Genomic DNA, 18,869 nt, shown 5'->3' with positions numbered 1-18,869 from the left:
CAGTGTTTCATTTTGCACTATACTGCAATGATCGGCCTTCAAGGTAATTTGAACCATCAGACACTTAATCCGGTCGTTAAGTCTGACGTCACTAGCCGTGTCTGGGCCTAAACTCCGCTGCAGGTGCATATATCCAACAATCACTATTGCATTACTGAGAGTTGAAAAACTGTCTAAAGTCTTTCATCTTTAATAAAATGATCAGCGTTCTGCTCTACCAGGTGTAACAATTGAGTTTAACATCCAGGCATCCATGAAAACGGAATTTATGGGATTTAACGGAGTTAGAAGTTAGCAGCAAGTTAGCTCGCTAGCTTCCATCTAAATACAGTATAGCATGTCCTGACTGCGGGGTTTCGGAAACAAATTAAAACGTACAGCTCTGCTATCACTTCCAACATAAATGAAGACAGAAAACTAAACAGCAGTGACGTTTGTAGGGTTACTGAAGTTTGGCTAGCTGGTATATAATGATGTGCTACGTGACCGCTTAGCAACACAGCTATGTTAGCATAATATAAACAAGCTAACTTTTTTCCACTCGATACAAGTTAACATGAGGGTTCTCAGTGGTCAGGAACAAATGTAATTGCATGGCAGGATGCTATAAACGGACCAAACTTCAGCCAGGAGAACAACTGAGATAATCCATCCACAATACGCGGTTAGTCACTCATATACTGCTGCATGGGCTGTGCTGTAGTTATATCGTAAGGTTTTAAAAACTGAGCTTAAATAAATGATTAGCGGTAATAAAAGCCGAGGGAGGTCAACAGTGATCACTGACTGTTTTAGGAGCTTTTTGAGATTAAATAGAAGAAAATACAAAACATTAAACATGTAAACAACACAAAAGCCATATTACACGCAGACTACTTTAGGCCCGGAAGTAGGATTCGTCACCTCATCACTTAACGACCGGATACCCTTTGAATTGTTTTTCTGCGCCAGTTTGAACATTTCCAGTTTAGAAATATCTCTATTTATAGAAGGAAAACTAAACTAAAATCAGGCTTTATTTGACAAGCATATGCTGGCATCCATGAAAGAGTGAAATTTAGACGCAGACACTCTCCCATGATGCCAGTGGTTTTACTTGGAACCCCTGTTGGTAATGACACGTGGTTTTTCAAACCTTAGCTCATGATTAATAGTAGGTAGGTCAGCTACCACCTCCATAGAGAACAACCTTCACTAGGGTTTAAATAGCTGGGACTCTCCACCTTTTTGTTTTTCAAGCTGTACAAACCTCTTGGATGAGAAGTGAAATGTTTTAAAGGAGTCCAGCTGCCTCTCTTAAGACAACCATGACCTGATTGACTAGGAACCTACACAGACATGGAGTCAGCATGTCTTGTAGATTTCAAACGACATGCAGATAATATAAAGACTGTATCCAGTCTTTGTTTATCTTGGGTCTGTGTTTGTGTCCTTCCCGGCAGATAGAACAGTTCATTTTACCTGAGATTTACTGCTTAAAGCACATATGATAAAACACTAAATGGATCCAGGCAATCAAGATTTGAGACTTGCAACATAAGAAAATGTAATTTTTCAGAAGTTGACCACGCTGCAGCTGTCAGCCAGCGACCAGGACAGCGAGCGGGCGAGCGAAACTAAACCAAACCCAACTTTTCCCACCGCTTTGTGAGTAATTAGCATCCAACATGCAAACTGCAGATGACTATGGCAATCTGATTGCAACCAAAGCAATCACAATTATGTTTTTGGTGCAGCAGACCCTGATTTCACCTGGCAACCACCACAAACCAGTGGCTTTACCCCAAAGTTGCCAGGGTGTGCAGCGCTGTGGTCCATTGATCACCTCTCCGGTTTGAGCCTGTCCACAGACATGCTTGTCAATTGGTGATTCTAAAGTGCCTGTTGGTGTGATGGAAGTATTTAAAAAGTGTCGGCAGGGTGTGGGGACGGGAGCTGAGCCGAGGAAGCATTCATGCATCAAATACCAAGAGAGTCAGGGGAACACCGGGGAGGACGACAACAAAACTAAAACAGGGAGCTAAGAACTTCACTACTGTATGTTTTCAATGTTTTTGTCTCTTTTTACGGAATCAAACTCAAAGTAAGCTTTAAACCCTGCATGGTCGTACTCTCTCCTGCACTCCATATTATCCTTTGTTGATCTACACGTCTGTCTGTTGCTGCCACGGACGTCAAGACGCTCGTCGTCATTGTCATGAGACACTCTCACGAAGAAAATGGCGAGGATTAGTAACGCAGTAATGTAGCCTGCTTACGGAAAGTAACAGTAATCTAATTACCTTTTTGCAATAGTAATCCCTTACTTTACTCCTTCCTTGAAAAAGAAATCAGACTATGCGGTGTTGCCGATCTCCGGTCCACATACAGAAAGTATCATAGAAAGATTTAAGGTATCGTGCCACATTTGACCTCTGACCTCTTGTTCATGGTTAGTAAATTAAGAGTCAAAGTGAAAGACAAATTTGAAACTTTGTTACTTACTACCGTTGTTTGGAATAGATAGGAATATAGGGAATTATATATTTTTATTTAAAGACAGGACTCACATGTTTTCATTTCTAGTCTTTAAAACCTGTCTCTATCCATCTAGTATTAATTCTTTCTGGGAAACAAGTATGTATATTATGCACACACACAAACACACATGCAGCTATTACCTATTTCTTGTTTTTATACCTAAGATGAATTATTGTTGAATGAAGACATTTTTCAAACATATGTAAAATGTGACCAATTGTGTTTATTGGGTAAAGGAAAAGGTAGAAGGGGGGAAAAGGGGGGATAGAAAGAATGAAAGAGAGAGAGAAGAGAAAACCCCAACAATCCCCTCTGAGCAAGCACCAGGCGACAGTGGATAGGAAAAACTCCTTTTAAAGTGAAGGAGAAACCTATGGCAGAACCAGGCTCAGGAGGGGGCAGTCAACTGCCGGGACTGGTCGGGGGGTGACGGTGAAAAAAGAAAAAGGAGGGAGGGGAAGGGGAAGGGGGGAAAAGGGGGGATAGAAAGAATGAAAGAGAGAGAGGAGAGAAAACCCCAACAATCCCCTCTGAGCAAGCACCAGGCGACAGTGGATAGGAAAAACTCCTTTTAAAGTGAAGGAGAAACCTATGGCAGAACCAGGCTCAGGAGGGGGCAGTCAACTGCCGGGACTGGTCGGGGGGTGAGGGTGAAAAAGGAGGGAGGGGAAGGGGAAGGGGGGAAATGAAGATGGAATAGAGGTGGAGGAAGACGAGGTTACATCAGGTGAGAAGCAGCAGTGTTCCTCCTCCAGAACCAGTGGAAGCGTTTTTTCTTCTTTTTCAGATACTCTTCCACGAGCACTTTCTTCTCAATGATGAGGGTTTTCAGCTCATCCATTGTTTCTGTGTTTTCTTTCTCAAGTTTGCTGCATCTTTTCACCATGTCTTCTAATTGTTCTTGTTTTTCTTTAAGCTTGTCTTTCAGTTCTTTAACTGTTGCCTCCTCTATTCCCTTTGCCTTGTGCACATCTGTGTGCATGTCTTCCAGCTGCTGGTTTCTCTTCTGGATTTCTTGAAGTCTACACTGCAGGTCTTTATGTGTTTTCTGTTGTTCTTGCTTTTGCACCTGGATTTCAGTGTTTTTGTACTTCAAGATCTTAGAAAGTTCCTCAAGTTCGCTATTTTTTCTCAGCATCTCATTGATGCTACTCTGCATCGCTGAGCATTGTTTTTCCAGTTGTTTCTTTTCTCCTTCCAGTACAGTTGTTTTGTACTTCGTTTCGTTATACAATTCTTGGAGTGCTTGATTTTTCTTCTGGAGATTAAGTTTTTCTTCTTCCTGTTGTATTTTCTGTTGGTCTTTTTCTTGAAGCACCTCTTTATTTCCGTGCACTTTTTATCAAGCCTGATTTGGAGCAATCTGTGTTTCCTCCATCTCGTCAAGCTTGGAGTCCATTTCCTTCTGTTTCATTTCCATTTGCTTCTTGTCTTGAAGCAACTGTTGACTTTTGTGCAGAGTTTTGTCATGCTTCACCTGCAGAGCTTTGTATTTTTCCTCCATGGCTTGGAGTTTGCTCTGCAGGTCTCTCTGCTCTACGGGCTCTTGTTTCTTGTCTTGGAGGATCTCTTTATTTTTCTCCAGAGCTTCATCGAGTATTACTTGCAAGCCTTCATTTTGTTTCTCGATGTTCCTCAGCTTGCAATCCATTTCTTCCTTTTGTATTTTCTGTTGGTCTTTCTCGTGAAGCAACTCTTTATTTTTGAGCAGTGTTTCCTCAAGAGTTATTTGGAGCATTTTGCATTTTTCCTCCAAGACTTCAAACTTGCGGTCCGTTTCTTTCTCGAGCATTCCTTGTTGCTCTCTCTCTTGAACGAACTCTTTATTTCTGTGCACTTTTTTATCAAGCCTGACTTGAAGCAATCTGTGTTTTTCCTCCATCTCGTCAAGCTTGGAGTCCATTTCTTTCTGTTTCATCTCCATTTGCTTCTTGTCTTGAAGCAACTGTTGACTTTTTTGCGCAGAGTTTTGTCATGCTTCACCTGCAGAGCTTTGTATTTTCCTCCATGGCTTGGAGTTTGCTCTGCAGGTCTCTCTGCTCTACGGGCTCTTGTTTCTTGTCTTGGAGGATCTCCTTATTTCTCTCCAGAGCTTCTTCAAGCATTACTTGCAAGCCTTCATTTTGCTTCTCGATGTTCCTCAGCTTGCAATCCATTTCTTCCTTTTGTATTTTCTGTTGGTCTTTCTCGTGAAGCAACTCTTTATTTTTGAGCAGTGTTTCCTCAAGAGTTATTTGGAGCATTTTGCATTTTTCCTCCAAGACTTCAAACTTGCGGTCCGTTTCTTTCTCGAGCATTCCTTGTTGCTCTCTCTCTTGAACGAACTCTTTATTTCTGTGCACTTTTTATCAAGCCTGACTTGAAGCAATCTGTGTTTTTCCTCCATCTCGTCAAGCTTGGAGTCCATTTCTTTCTGTTTCATCTCCATTTGCTTCTTGTCTTGAAGCAACTGTTGACTTTGCGCAGAGTTTTGTCATGCTTCACCTGCAGAGCTTTGTATTTTTCCTCCATGGCTTGGAGTTTGCTCTGCAGGTCTCTCTGCTCTCACGGGCTCTTGTTTCTTGTCTTGGAGGATCTCCTTATTTCTCTCCAGAGCTTCTTCAAGCATTACTTGCAAGCCTTCATTTTGCTTCTCGATGTTCCTCAGCTTGCAATCCATTTCTTCCTTTTGTATTTTCTGTTGGTCTTTCTCGTGAAGCAACTCTTTATTTTTGAGCAGTGTTTCCTCAAGAGTTATTTGGAGCATTTTGCATTTTCCTCCAAGACTTCAAACTTGCGGTCCGTTTCTTTCTCGAGCATTCCTTGTTGCTCTCTCTCTTGAACGAACTCTTTATTTCTGTGCACTTTTTATCAAGCCTGACTTGAAGCAATCTGTGTTTTTCCTCCATCTCGTCAAGCTTGGAGTCCATTTCTTTCTGTTTCATCTCCATTTGCTTCTTGTCTTGAAGCAACTGTTGACTTTGCGCAGAGTTTTGTCATGCTTCACCTGCAGAGCTTTGTATTTTTCCTCCATGGCTTGGAGTTTGCTCTGCAGGTCTCTCTGCTCTCACGGGCTCTTGTTTCTTGTCTTGGAGGATCTCCTTATTTCTCTCCAGAGCTTCTTCAAGCATTACTTGCAAGCCTTCATTTTGCTTCTCGATGTTCCTCAGCTTGCAATCCATTTCTTCCTTTTGTATTTTCTGTTGGTCTATCTTGTGAAGAAACTCTTTATTTCTCTCCAGAGCTTCATTAAGCATTACTTGCAAGCCTTCATTCTGTTTCTTGATGTACCTCAGCTTGCAGTCCATTTCTTCCTTTTGTATTTTCTGTTGGTCTTTCTTGTGAAGAAACTCTTTATTTCTCTCCAGAGCTTCATCAAGCATTACTTGCAAGCCTTCATTTTGTTTCTCGATGTTCCTCAGCTTGCAATCCATTTCTTCCTTTTGTATTTTCTGTTGGTCTTTCTCATGAAGCATCTCTTTATTTTTGAGCAGTGTTTCCTCATGAGTTATTTGCAGCATTTTCAGTTTTTCCTCCAAGACTTCAAGCTTGAGTCTGTTTCTTTCTCGAGCATTTCTTGTTGCTCTCTCTCTTGAATGAACTCTTTGTTTTTGTGCACTGTTTTCTCAAGCTTGATTTGGAGCAATCTGTGTTTTCCTCCATCTCGTCAAGCTTGGAGTCCATTTCTTTCTGTTTCATTTCCATTTGCTTCTTGTCTTGAAGCAACTGTTGACTTTGTGCAGAGTTTTATCACGTTTCACCTGCAGCGCTTTGTATTTTTCCTCCATGGCTTGGAGTTTGCTCTGCAGGTCTCTCTGCTGTGTGGACTGTTGCTTCTCTTCTTGGTGGATTTCTTCCAGTTTTTCCAGAGCTTCGTCAAGCTTCTCTTGGAGCTCCTGATTCTTCTTGACCATGTTTTCCTGTTTTATGCTCTCTTTTTCTCCTTTTGGAGCAGATCTTGAATTTTTTCCAGAGCTCCATCAAGCTTTTCTTGGAGCTCCTGATTCTTCTTGAGCATTTTATCCCCTTTAATGCTCTCTTTTTCTCCTTTTGGAGCAGATCTTGAATTTTTCCAGAGCTCCATCAAGCTTTTCTTGGAGCTTGTGATTCTTCTTATCTTGGAGAGCCCATTGTTTCTCCTCAATAATACTTTTCCTTTCCTGAAGCTGGTAGGATAATTTTTCTAATTCAGCGCTCTTTCTCTCATTTTCTTCTGTCAGGATCTTAATCTTTTCTCTGTTCATAAGATTTTCATTCTCCATTTCTTCCAATCGCTTTTCCTCTAATTCTACCTGTTCATCCCAAGGAAGAGAGCTCATATAAGGGTCTAGGGACTCATACCATGGAATAGAGCTGGGGTCAGCTTCTTGTCTTTCTTGCTTTTTCTGAGACATGTTGGAGTCTGTATACCGTGACTACGAAAGGGATCCAAATGTTTGAAATGCTTTACTGGTGAACGTTTGGCGCTGCTAACATAAGTGCTGCAAATAACGGACTAAAAGTTGTACATCCTCACCCCTATTTAAGGATTCATGAGGATCAAAGCTTCAAAGGATCAAAGCTTTAGAAGCCCGTGACATCAGAATTCCATAAGCCAATGAGGTTGTCACATGACATTTTGAATGAGGTCATGTTTTGTATGAATTTTTAAATAACATCAACATTCCTAAGCCAGTGAGGTTCTTGCATGACTTTTGAATGAGGATAATTCTTTTGTGTTAAAAAAAAAAAAAAAAGTAAAAAGTATTATTGCAATAACATAAAAAGTGAGTAAAGAAAGTAAATAAAAGTACAGTTTTATTTATATAGCACCTTTCAAGACAAATTCATTGTGTCTGAGTTGTATTGGTAACTCGTTGAAGTGTTACTGGGTATCATAACTAGACAGTTTTGCGCATACAGTGAGTAAAAGCATTGGGTGGACTGAATCAGGTTAAATTAAATCGATAGAACTTGGAAAAACTAAGTAAGCTGGAAGTTTTGCTTCTCAGTGCGGAAGGATGAAAGATGTGTTTTGAAAATGCCGCGTCACTACCGTCCTCCTCCCTCTCGGATCAGTCCGCATGTTCACGGTGCATTTTTATGGAATATGTTGAGCAAACCTGGAGAAGCGTCAGCTCAAGATATTATTGTTGTCATTGCTATGGATTTTACCTGATACACTGACTTGGTGAGTAAATGTTTACTCTTATTCAAAGTGATTTTGTGGCTTCTCTTAGTTTAGCACCAGGTTTAAAATCTTGCTAGCTAGTTAGTGTTAGCCTAGCATTGCTGCTGCCGCTGGGCTCATATACTTAAAAATTAACACCACAGCCTTAAAAACCTTACATAAAACTATGTGGTGAAATTTTCTGTTGATTGTTTGAAATAAATAAGTGAGATAAGAGCCCAGACAAAATTCTTCGGGAGGTGCAGCCGTTAGGGGTGGGGTAGGTAGGTGTGGGATGTGGGGGTGGATAACAGAGCTCTCCGAAAATGTGGAAGCACTTTTGCAAATATGTGATATTTTGATAAATTAAGTAGATATTTGAGCATTACATAGCTACATTGTCGCCTGAAAATATCTTAAAAGGTTATTTTGTGACCCAGAAAGGGTAGTCTGGGGAAAAGGAGGATCGCATTTGTCGCCGCGGTTGTCGGAGCCTGTGCGCACTTTGTAAGCGCGGCAATGGCGGAGGAGCGCCGCGCTGAAAAACTTACCGGTATTACTTTTTCTGGGTCACAAAATATACTTTTAAGATATTTTCAGGCGACAATGCAGCTATGTAATGCTCAAATATCTGCTCGATTTATCAAGACATCACATATTTTGCAAAAATGCTCCGACGTTTTCGGAGACGTCTATTTTCTTTCATGCTTTGTGGCAGCTTTAGAACATCTGTGGCATCTGTTAATGTCAAATCTAGCCTTTATTTAACAACATAAGCAAACTCTATGTTACAATGATTGCACAGCCATTAAGGATCAAATCAGTTTCTGAAAAATGTTCTGTTTTTCTCCCTCTGCTGGCTTCTTACTGTCTTTGAGGCTCGGGACCAGCACTCCTGCTGTTGGACAGAAAGACATCAACTCAGTGGTAAGTGTTTTGGTTTTCCAATATATTAGCAACTGTCAGTGACATTTATATTAATCAGGCTGAACTTTAATCATACTTTAGATCAGCCTGTTTTACTTATTGTTTTATTTGTGCTTTGGTTTGGGGAAGTTGTTTCTTTACTGATTTTTTCCTGTCTTCTGTTATTAGACTTGAGATATGACTGCACTATGCTGTTGCTGGTGACCACAGTTAATTCTACAAGACATGCTGTGTAAGTAAACAAACAACAACAGTTTGGTCTGCATTTCTTGAAAGATCACATCCCCCAAACTTAGTTTAGAGGGTCTACACTGTATATAGTGAAGTCTGCAAGTTTTCTAACAGCAAAATCTGTTTTGTGCCCAAAATCCTTTTGCACATCATTAGAATGAAAGTTATTGGCCATGTTTGCATAGCCCTTTAGTCATGATGCTTTCATGACATTATTGTGTGTTGGGTGGTGGTCACGGCTATCCAGACTGACAATTTGGGACATTGAATGTAACCTCGCCGGTGGGGAGGGAGCCTGAGATTGTCTAAATTGGAGTCTGTTCTATACCAAATGCAGAAAAAAATGTTTTAAGAAAGCAATTAAGTTCATGTTCCAAAAAATATGATTGTTTGCTTGCAGGACAACAGGAGAGATGAGTCCTCCGTCAGTGAAGATGGTCGCCTGCAGGTTCAAGCTCATTGCATCTCCAACCCACATCCACTGCCACTGTACTTAAGGGAAGTTAAAGACTTTCTTCTGCACCTACATTTGGATCACCTCGATCCATGACAGTCATTCAGGCAGTAATGCCTGGACTGGAAACCAGCCATTCTTAAAATAATACAACATTCCAGCTCATGTGTTGGAATGGAAAACAAATGTGTTGTTTAAATTGGAGACTGCACTTGTGACAGAACAATAAATATTTTATTTTGATTATATAAGTAATGTAAGTACAAAACAAACTGTGGTAGACCTAAACTTATTTTCAGAATAATTACATCTGAGACTTTGTTTCATTGTAAGATTATAACAGTGATGGCAGTATAATTGTTTGTTGTTCAGCAGAACAGTGTCCAGTATGTTGGCTGTTGTACTTTGTTGTGTTTGAAAATAAAAGTTGGGCTCATTTTAACATCATTACAAAAATTGTTGTTAATTATTTTTAATCATATTCAGGTTACCACAAATTGTTTTTTCATTTAGTTGAACTTAACATGTTTGTCAGTAGGTAAACAATTAGTATTGTACAGTCAGAAATATCAAGTTATTGTTAATACTGCAGACTTGCAATGTATAAGTTGTCATAACAGTCATCTTAAGTAAGCTTTACTTAGTTTTTTTGAGGCAACGAGTTTCCATAATTTTTTGAGTTCTGGGAACTAACAAGGCTGTACAGTGTACTCAAAATGAGTAAGTTGCCCTAACTTGGTCATCTTACGTAAACTTGATCCAATTTTTTTTGAGTTCTGGGAACAAATGAGCTTGTACAGAGTACTCAAAGTAAATAAGTTGTCCTAACTTAGTCATTTTTAGCTAAGCTTTACTCGATTTTTTTTGAGGCAACAAGTTTCCAAATTTTGAGTTCTGGGAACTAATTAGATTTTACAGTGTGGAGTTCTATCGATTGTATTGATCAGAGAGTTAGAACAACAACTAAAGGAAACTTTCATTAATCTGAAAGGAACTAATATAGGTTAACAGGTAGCTGATACAAATCAGGATTTAAAACCATTTTGGTTTGTTTGTTTTCCGTTTGACTCCTTGTTTTATTCAATATTGCAGTTTATATGATAGTATTATGGGTCTGTTAAACTGTTCCACGTGAAAATGTTGGGAAATGAAATATCACGGGTGGAAATCAATGAAAGTGGAAATTCAGAAGAAATTCTGTCCTTTTCCTCATTACTGCACATCATAAATAACTATGTAATGTGCCTGTTGCACACTTTGTATGTCAGGAATAACCATAAATGTGTTGTCTTACAAACGGCTGTATCAGGTCTTTGCATCCACAATAAGCGAGGATAACAGAACTCCTGGAAAGCAAAAAAAATCTGGTTCTTGTTTTTAAGACAGTCACCTTTAGTTTCACGCTGAGTGATGCTGGATTGTTGCAGATGAACCTGATTATGTTTCCCACTGGGTTTTATACTTCAGAGGCAACACAGAGTAAAGAGAAGCATTGTTATTTCAGTTTAACTTTAGTCTCAGTTTAGTTTTATCCCTTGTAAATTTGATAAGAGCCAAATTGAGGAAACAAACTCAGTGTGTGGCCAGAAAATGCCATGGTGGCTTACAAACACATGTCAGAACAAAATATGAAGGATAAGACATCACACGTTATAACGGAAAGCATGAAGAATTCATCTCTGAAATTTCTCACTTTATTGAACTGGCATTTGCCCGAGACCACCGGAATTGGTGGGATGGACACAAAGAAAATCAGAGGTAGACAAAAATCCGTCAGGAGGGATCAGGAGAGAACAACGGTCTGCCAAGCCATTCCCTGCTTCAGAGTTTTGTAATTTTGCACCTGCTGTCGCTTTAATATTAAACTAACGAGGTTGAAATAGACTCACAGTGGTTTCTGCTTCTTAATTAGACAGATTTATATCCCTTCATGTGCTTCTGTCTTCTGTGCTTCACTGTCTGTGATCATGCTCGAGCTCATCTTCAGTCAGTTATCTTCTGTTTGTTTCCTGTTTAAAGGTCAAGGATCCCACCTTGACCTTGCCACCTGCCTGCGTGCCATGGACGCCCAGGTTTGCAAATACAATAACTTGAAAACGAAGCAATGTTGTATTTTCAAATTGATACCATAGATACATCTAGTACAAGTCTCGAAAAAGTTTGCATCTTCGTGACCTTGACCTCAAGGTCTGATGCCAAGTCTTGTCACTTGAGACTGAGGTGATGCAGGATTTTGAATTTTTTCTATATGTGCAGCTACTAAGAGGCTGAAGGATAACACTGATATTTTTATATTTTCATGGAGCTGCTCTCAAAGCTTTGTCATCTCACCTCAGTTCCTATAATTCAGTCCTGGTCCTGCATCACAGTGTGTGGTGGAATAAAACTGTGACAGTGTCAGAAATTTAGCTTGATCATCTGAGCGTAGCTGCTGCTGCTACTAACCAGCAAACCGAAATGCAGCATGTAGTGATGCACTGACGCTGGCCCCTCTGTGAAAAACCGGCACACAACCAAACAAATTTGGACAGCAGGAGAGCGGCGATGTGTGCTCTAACTTCTGACTGAAGCAAGGAGAACACTGGATGGACAGACACAGCCAAAGATTTAGATTTCAGGTAGTAGGCATTTGGTACACTACATGCATAAAACCTGGTGTCCTTCCCATATTTATTAAATCCAGGTCTCACAGTGTGGTGATAATAAATTCTGTAGAAAGTGAGTAGGCATTTAGGAAACAAATATAATTAAACTATTTGTGATGTTTAATAGCCATAAAGTGAGAACAGCGGACACTGAAGAGAACGTTTTCTAATTTATTACCTTTAATTGGACCCCAGCAGAGGGCTGAAACATCAGGATAATTCAGGTGTGTTTAAATGAGCTGCGTGTTTGCTCAGCAGAACTCTGGTCGAGCAAATTATGTTTTAAAACGTGGCAGCACATCCCGCTCTGCCTGAATATTCTCCAGCAGAGTAAATGTGTCTGTGTGAAGTGCGAAGGAGAAGCTCCATCAATGTTTGTTCCGAAATTAGCCACTCCACCTGCACCTGCTGGCTTGCACACCTCATCGCAGTGCAGTGCTCAGGTTTGTTTGGTAGGCACTGAAAATATGTCACATCGTTCATTTATTCTCAACCTGTGCTGTGTTTGCGCTGCAGGTAATTAAGTCCTGGGTGTTTTATCACTGAGCCAAATTATCATACTGTTACACTCCTGTATCTTCTCCTGAGTGCTGGAGGGAAAGCAAAGCCTGACCATTACCATCTTTTGGGAAACCTGCAGTCAGCTGAGACTGAAGAAGTCACTTGGATGAGTGACGAAACGTTTCTCCCACTGAAAACGCTACGTCCAGATGAACAGAATTAACTTTTGGAGATTGACCATTACCAGTTTATCATATAGGCAGGAGACCTTTGGTCCAAGAAAAGTATTAATCCATCTAAACTCATTAATATTTGTAGGTACAGCTGTGTTCTGGGATATCCTACACTTCCATGTGCAAACATGGATAGCCTGAGGTTAAGAAAGGAGCAAGAAGGTGGTCCCATGATAGTGCAGTTTTGTTATGGCCTGCAGGGGAGGCAATTTCCAGACAATTTCTTACTGAGTTTCATTTAATACAACACTATGTGTCAGTTACTAATTGTGGCCCTCTTTATTTATTTAGGTAAAGCGGGCCATGCTTTACAGCATCATTACCCTGCCTCTAACTTAGCAGTGTGCAGTCAAAATGTGGCAAGTGTTCAGTGTTATAAATATCTCCCTTTTGATTCAAAGCTGAATTTCAAAGCAAACACTGAAGCTGTGTGCAGAAAGGGGCTCCTGTGTTTAAGAAGGCTTTTTTGTTTCCACGTTGATGAAACCATGATGGTTTTATTTCACCGTGCTTTTAATGAATCTGTTTTGTCCTTTTCCTTGGTGTTGTGATTTGGATAGTTATCTGAAAAGAGCAGAAACTATCTCAGATCGTTAAATGGTCTAAAAGGCTGATTGGAGAACCACAGCTGAAATTTTCTGTACACCAGACAGTTACAGCGGTCAGCTGGTTTAATTTTTCTTGATGATCCTTCACACATTAAAAATCGTTTTCTTCCTCCCGGACAAAGGTTTCTGGTCCCAAACTGTAAAACGACAAGATTTAAAAAGTCACATTTGTGGATAATATGATGGCCAAAATTAATGTTAAGTTTTGTTGTCAGTATTTTTTGCTGTACTTTTTTGTTTTCTGTTGTTTCTTCAATTCATGAGAACAAATCTAACTACCGTTACAAATTAAATACCTGAACCTTAAAATGTTCAAATCAAGGATTCCCAGCACTTTAATTCCGAACTCAGCGTCCACATAGAAGTAATTGGCAAATTGAAAAAGAAGGTTGGTTGCAAAGTGGTTTGCAGAAGAAACGGCTTAAAAAACACAGCTGATATGAACTTTGTTTGAAATCGTTTATTATATATCTGGCATTAGAGGTGAACATAAACACTTATCTAATGTCATTTCAGCTCTCAATGCCACCGTGGCTGTTCAGAGAGGAAACATCAGTCCTGGTTTCTCAGGTTCTTAATCCTGATCCGCCTCAGAGCACGTCAGGTAATATCTGCAAGGGATGGATTTTCTCCAAAATGAAATACTCTGTTTGAAGATGAGATCATGTCAGAAAATCAGTGTTGTTCTTCTTTTATATGCTGAACAGACTGGATCGGTAATCACACCAGCAGAGTCAGGAAGTGTGGTTCCCAGGGTTCAGAGCTGGACGGCTCCCCTGTTGCCTCTCTCAGCGGGGATCAGTCCAGTCTGGGCCTGCTGCAGGCAATGTGGGGTCAGGTGGAGCTGGATTTGGTTGCACTGAGCCCTGATACAGCAGCAACATCTGCACAGAGTCCCAAAAAGCACAGGACACAAAGTCTCACTGGATTTTCTGTGGCCTTGGTCTCTACACTGGGACGTTTGGTGCACATCCTTAAAAAGGTACTGCCGGATATCAAAAAAGGTTTTGTCACACAAGCTTTTGGAAATTATTATTCAAACTAAAGATAATCCATGCAGGCTTTACTCACATAAACAAAAAATAAGAGCGTGTTATCATTGTCACTGCATCTTTTAGCTTATATCCTATAAGATAAGGTTATCTTATCTTATCTTATAGGATATAGGATACACTCATTTCTTATTAAATGTTGGTTTTATTTAAAAAGTCATGTCATTGATGGGGATGCAAGGAGACATGAATTCCAAGTTTCAAATCTTTAGATAGCAGCAAAAGCACATTTTAGAAATGCTTGATCTGTAAAATGTTTGTTACTATTACTGATTTAGCATCACTAATGCTGAAAGTCTCATGTAAATATGCTGAAGCACAGTTCTTATCTTTTCAGGGGTCTTCACATTTGTAAATAAATAGAATCAGTTTTTAAATTTTAGCGCAGGTTTACTTTGTTGCAAATATTTGCAGTCTGCTATATGTGTTTAAATCACTGTCTGCCTGTAATGTGTTAGAGGGAAGATGAAGCTCAGAAGGAGGCACAGGAGAAGAGAAAACTGGAGGAGGAGCTGAAAGAGCAGCAGAGGCTCATTGATGCTCTCACTGCTGAAACCATGACTCTGAGAGAGGAGGCTACAGCCCTGCAGGTGGGACTGGGCTTAAGTTATTGTTAGTCCAGCTATGCTGATAACTCATGAGTTGGTGACGATGTGCCTCTCAGGCAGGGTTACAGCAGCGGACGGCAGAGCTGGAGCGGAAGTTGGACACAGTGGTGTTGGCGATGGGAGGGCTCGGACTGCTGAGTGAACACAGTGGCCAAACCCCACACTCTGAGGTTAAAGTTGCAGGTTTGTGCAGTCTGTCTGTGTATATTCTGTCCAGAGGAATTTGTAAATGGTGAACATGGTTTATATTATATTATACAGGCTGTCAGTCTGCGACGGGTGCTGAGCGAGTACCTGTTTCCTCTGCTGTCCTCCTCTCACCACCTCAACAGCGGGACCACTTTCAGCATGTTCCTGGTAACTTTCTCACTTCCAAAATTATTATCTGATTTCAAATATTCACCCCAGAAATGATTCACCTTGAGGCGGCTAACTTTTGTTTCTCGTTCTTCCACAGCAACTTATCCTGCGCCACCGCACCAGCAGCTTCCTGCTGTTGATCTCCTGCACTCCTATGGGGACCTCCGCGCTCACAGCTCAGACTCTAGTCTCAGCAGTCTGCCCCTAGTTCAGCTTCCCTCTGCTTCCTCGCTATCGCTGACCCCTGACCCTCTTCGCTCACAGAGGTCTCCGGGCACAGTGCTAGCTGAGATTGCTCAGCTGAGCAGAGAGACCGATCTTATCAGGGCTCAACTCAGCCAGGCAAAGGGCCTCGGGTCAGGGGTCAGAGAATCGCTCGACAGTGGCAATGAGAGAAGAGGGTTGAGCTGCAGCAGCACCGGGAGAGTAACACCTCAGAGCGCTGCAGAGAGCAGGATGTCTGGGTCCAGCTGTAAAGAGAGGCGTAGCCAGCATGTGTGGACTCCTGAAGAACAACAGCTGACTCAACAGGTGAGATTTAAGGGGTTGTTTGAAGCTCTCTGAGAGCAGCTCACCTTTTAGAAGTGGAGTAGTGGCTGCTCTTATCCTCCCTTCATAGCGTGATGCGACAGGTGTGTCGAGGAATGAACTGCGCTGAGCCTTTAGGTGGCCTCCTCATTCAGATATAGTAATGATTCAAATACAGTGTGTGTCTTGTTTTTTGTTGGGTTTTTTTTTTTTTTTTTGCAACATCACTCAACACTTTCAGTGCAAACAGTGTGGAGCAACGCCTCCTGGAGCTGAACAGGCAGAGCGCTGCAGCCCGAGGTCGACTGCTGGAAATAATCGAGCAACAGAAGCGAAGTGTTTCAGCCAGAGTCTCACCCTCTGTCTCCCTGATCCCAGCTTCTGCCTTCAGCCCGAATCCAGAATCCAGTGGGTAAAAGCAACATGTCGCTGTCTGTCTGGAGCACACATGACAGTTTAAAATCATTACACCTCATCTTTTGCAGCAGAACGCCTGGAGGCATCAGAGCTGCTGCCTGAGCGGGAGCTCCGGTCACACAGTGGTGGCGGTGAGGGTGAGAGGAGGTGAGTATCAGATCGACTCAGAGAGGGATGTTATGACAAAGAACAGCAAGGTTCTTTTTCCCATTTCTTTTCCAGCACCTTAAACAGACACAAGGTGATGATGTCAGGAAGAAGAACTGACTGAAGATCACATGATATAGATGATTAATTATCTTTGCTGCAGGTTTGCTGGCTCTGATGCATCTTCTTACAGTTTTGGAAGATAAACTAGGGATGGCAAAACACAGGGTACACACACACACACACATGCACGCTTTGCACATGCACGCACGCACACACAACAGAAATGTTACCAAATAATAAACTCGCCTCCGTTTTTTTCGTAGTTCCACTTGCCTTCTTATGAATCCTACAAGACACTGGTCTTTATATAGAGATCAGTATCATTAAATACTGATCAGATATCAGTATTTGATGAAAGGTCTGCCCTCACAAACTCCTCCCAGCTGACCCAGTTATGAGTTTGGTGGTAAAGATGTGTCGATAAAAATTATGAACCAAAAATTTTATCCATATTCTGTTTACATTTAAAAATTATTGCTTATAGCACCATTTAATCTATTTAATAGCAGTATTTCAAAGCCTGAACTTATTTCAACATGAAATACTATCACATATAGATTGTCTGCAGTCAAAAATCCAGTGTAACCTAAATTTGTTCCAGTATTATTCTTGAAGTGGTTTTAGCTGCGACACAAACAGTAAAGGCTTTAGAGTGAAAGTTGCTTATTTTTCTGGAATTGAAAACTCAGTTTCTATCTTTAGGGTTAAGACTGGAGTAAAGCCGTATCCACGCTGTACTGTTTAATCAGTGCTTCTCTTGGGCACTTCAATCAGGCCGGTGTGAGAACACTCCTTCCACATCACTACAAACACACAGACTTTGCAACAAAGAAGTTTTGTTGCTCTGCTCCTCCCAAACTCCTCCCATCTGCTCCCAATAACTGAGATGTCATATAAGATGTATAAGGAGTGTACATGAGTTTCAAATGAGTAATAAAAATACAAAAGTCAAAGTAGAATGGCTACACCACATGATTTCCCAGAAACCATGTGACTTAAGTTTCACCTTACTGATAAGCTCATTTATACACAGCCTACGATGGATTGAACAGCTGTTTCCAACAAATCTGTACAGCTGTGGACAAAAGTTGTCAGTGACACAAAGTTTGTTTTGCAGTTGTTTTTCTTTTGTTTTTGTTTTTTGTTTTTACACCTAGTAAATTAGTTCCCAGAACTTTAAATAAATTATTCAAACTTGTTGCCCAAAAAACTAAGTAAAGCTCATTTAAGATAACTAAGTTAGGGCAACTTATAATGTTGCAAAGAACAAACATGGGAAATTCAAAAGTTTCAAAACCTTTGTTTGTTTGTTTTAGCAAATAAATGTTAAAATTGTTTTAACAGTGGTGCCACCACCAGTACTTTGGTCACAACTGTACTCACTGTAATCAAGTGTTAAAAGGTGCTGTACAGACTCTACTATTACCTGAGTAATTAATAAATCTCACTTTGAAGACCAAAATCTTTCATAGAAAGATCAGCCATTGTTTCATGTTGGAGATGTTTGGAATAAACATTCTAGGTTCGAGACCATATTGCCATTGTCATATAAATTTACATGTTATTATAATAAGTTAGATAGGAGATAACATTTCAGACATAGATATCAGGTATGCGTACATGAATGTCCATGTTAATTAAATGTACAGAACTGTGTGGAGAAAGAGAGAAAATCCATCCTAACTAAAGTGAGTGAGGGATGTTTCTGTGTTTGCAGGATGGTAAATAAGGTGTGACACTTTGGAACATTTTTATTCAGAAATAAGATACCAGCACCCCACATAGCAAAACTGGTATTGCCCGGATCTGGCCCACACAATGTGCCTACACATGGCCCACATACCGCAAAGAATGATGGCCCTTTGGTGGCCCACACATGGGCCAGCTGCAGACACACTGGTGGTCCTGTGCTGGTCCAGCTTCAGCTCTGGCTCCAGATGTCAGCCTAATGTGTACCTTAATCAAGCCATGTAATAACAACATGTGCCGGAACATAATAGTGCAAAAGGAACATGACGAAATGACAAGACGTGCTTCCTAACTACATTCGTACTCTTGACATGCAAACTGGAGGAGCCAGGGATCGAACCACTAGCCTTCCAATTAGTAGGTGACCTGCTGTACCTCCTGAGCTACAGCCAGTCTTTGGTAGATGTGCGTAAACCCTCACTAGGTTTTGGATAAAGTGTACACTCACAAACCTGTCAAATCTGCATTTAAAACGTTGGCTACCATAGCAGTATAGTATTGCAACATGGCATTTGGGTCTTCTAACTAAAATAAGAAAATAGGAACATAAATAGTGCCTCATTGCCAGACCTGGCCCACATCTGGTTGACATACACCCGGCCATGACACCAGTCAGTCAGAAGTGACAGCTTGATGCCAGATCTGGGCCAGGCCTGATTTCTATGAGCCAGATATGGCATGCCATCACATACACAGTG

The 18,869-nt window shown here is 40.8% G+C and overlaps 1 protein-coding gene across 1 annotated transcript; it reads left to right on the top strand.

Moving 5' to 3' along the window:
* The first annotated feature begins 788 nt into the window (after positions 1 to 788).
* Positions 789 to 16,579, top strand: LOC120441726 (spindle and centriole-associated protein 1-like). Its single transcript, XM_039617085.1, has 10 exons — positions 789 to 1,647; positions 11,280 to 11,332; positions 13,764 to 13,851; positions 13,955 to 14,229; positions 14,758 to 14,889; positions 14,964 to 15,090; positions 15,169 to 15,264; positions 15,365 to 15,798; positions 16,037 to 16,203; positions 16,281 to 16,579. Exons 2-10 carry the CDS (start codon positions 11,321 to 11,323, stop codon positions 16,312 to 16,314), a joined length of 1,365 nt encoding a protein of 454 aa, XP_039473019.1. The 5' UTR covers positions 789 to 1,647; positions 11,280 to 11,320; the 3' UTR covers positions 16,315 to 16,579.
* Positions 16,580 to 18,869: the final 2,290 nt, after the last annotated feature.

Source organism: Oreochromis aureus, linkage group 2, assembly GCF_013358895.1.
Source record: "Oreochromis aureus strain Israel breed Guangdong linkage group 2, ZZ_aureus, whole genome shotgun sequence".
Classification (NCBI taxonomy): Eukaryota; Metazoa; Chordata; class Actinopteri; order Cichliformes; family Cichlidae; genus Oreochromis; species Oreochromis aureus.
Note: the sequence above shows the minus strand (reverse complement) of the source record. Positions and strands in the feature narration are given on the sequence as shown.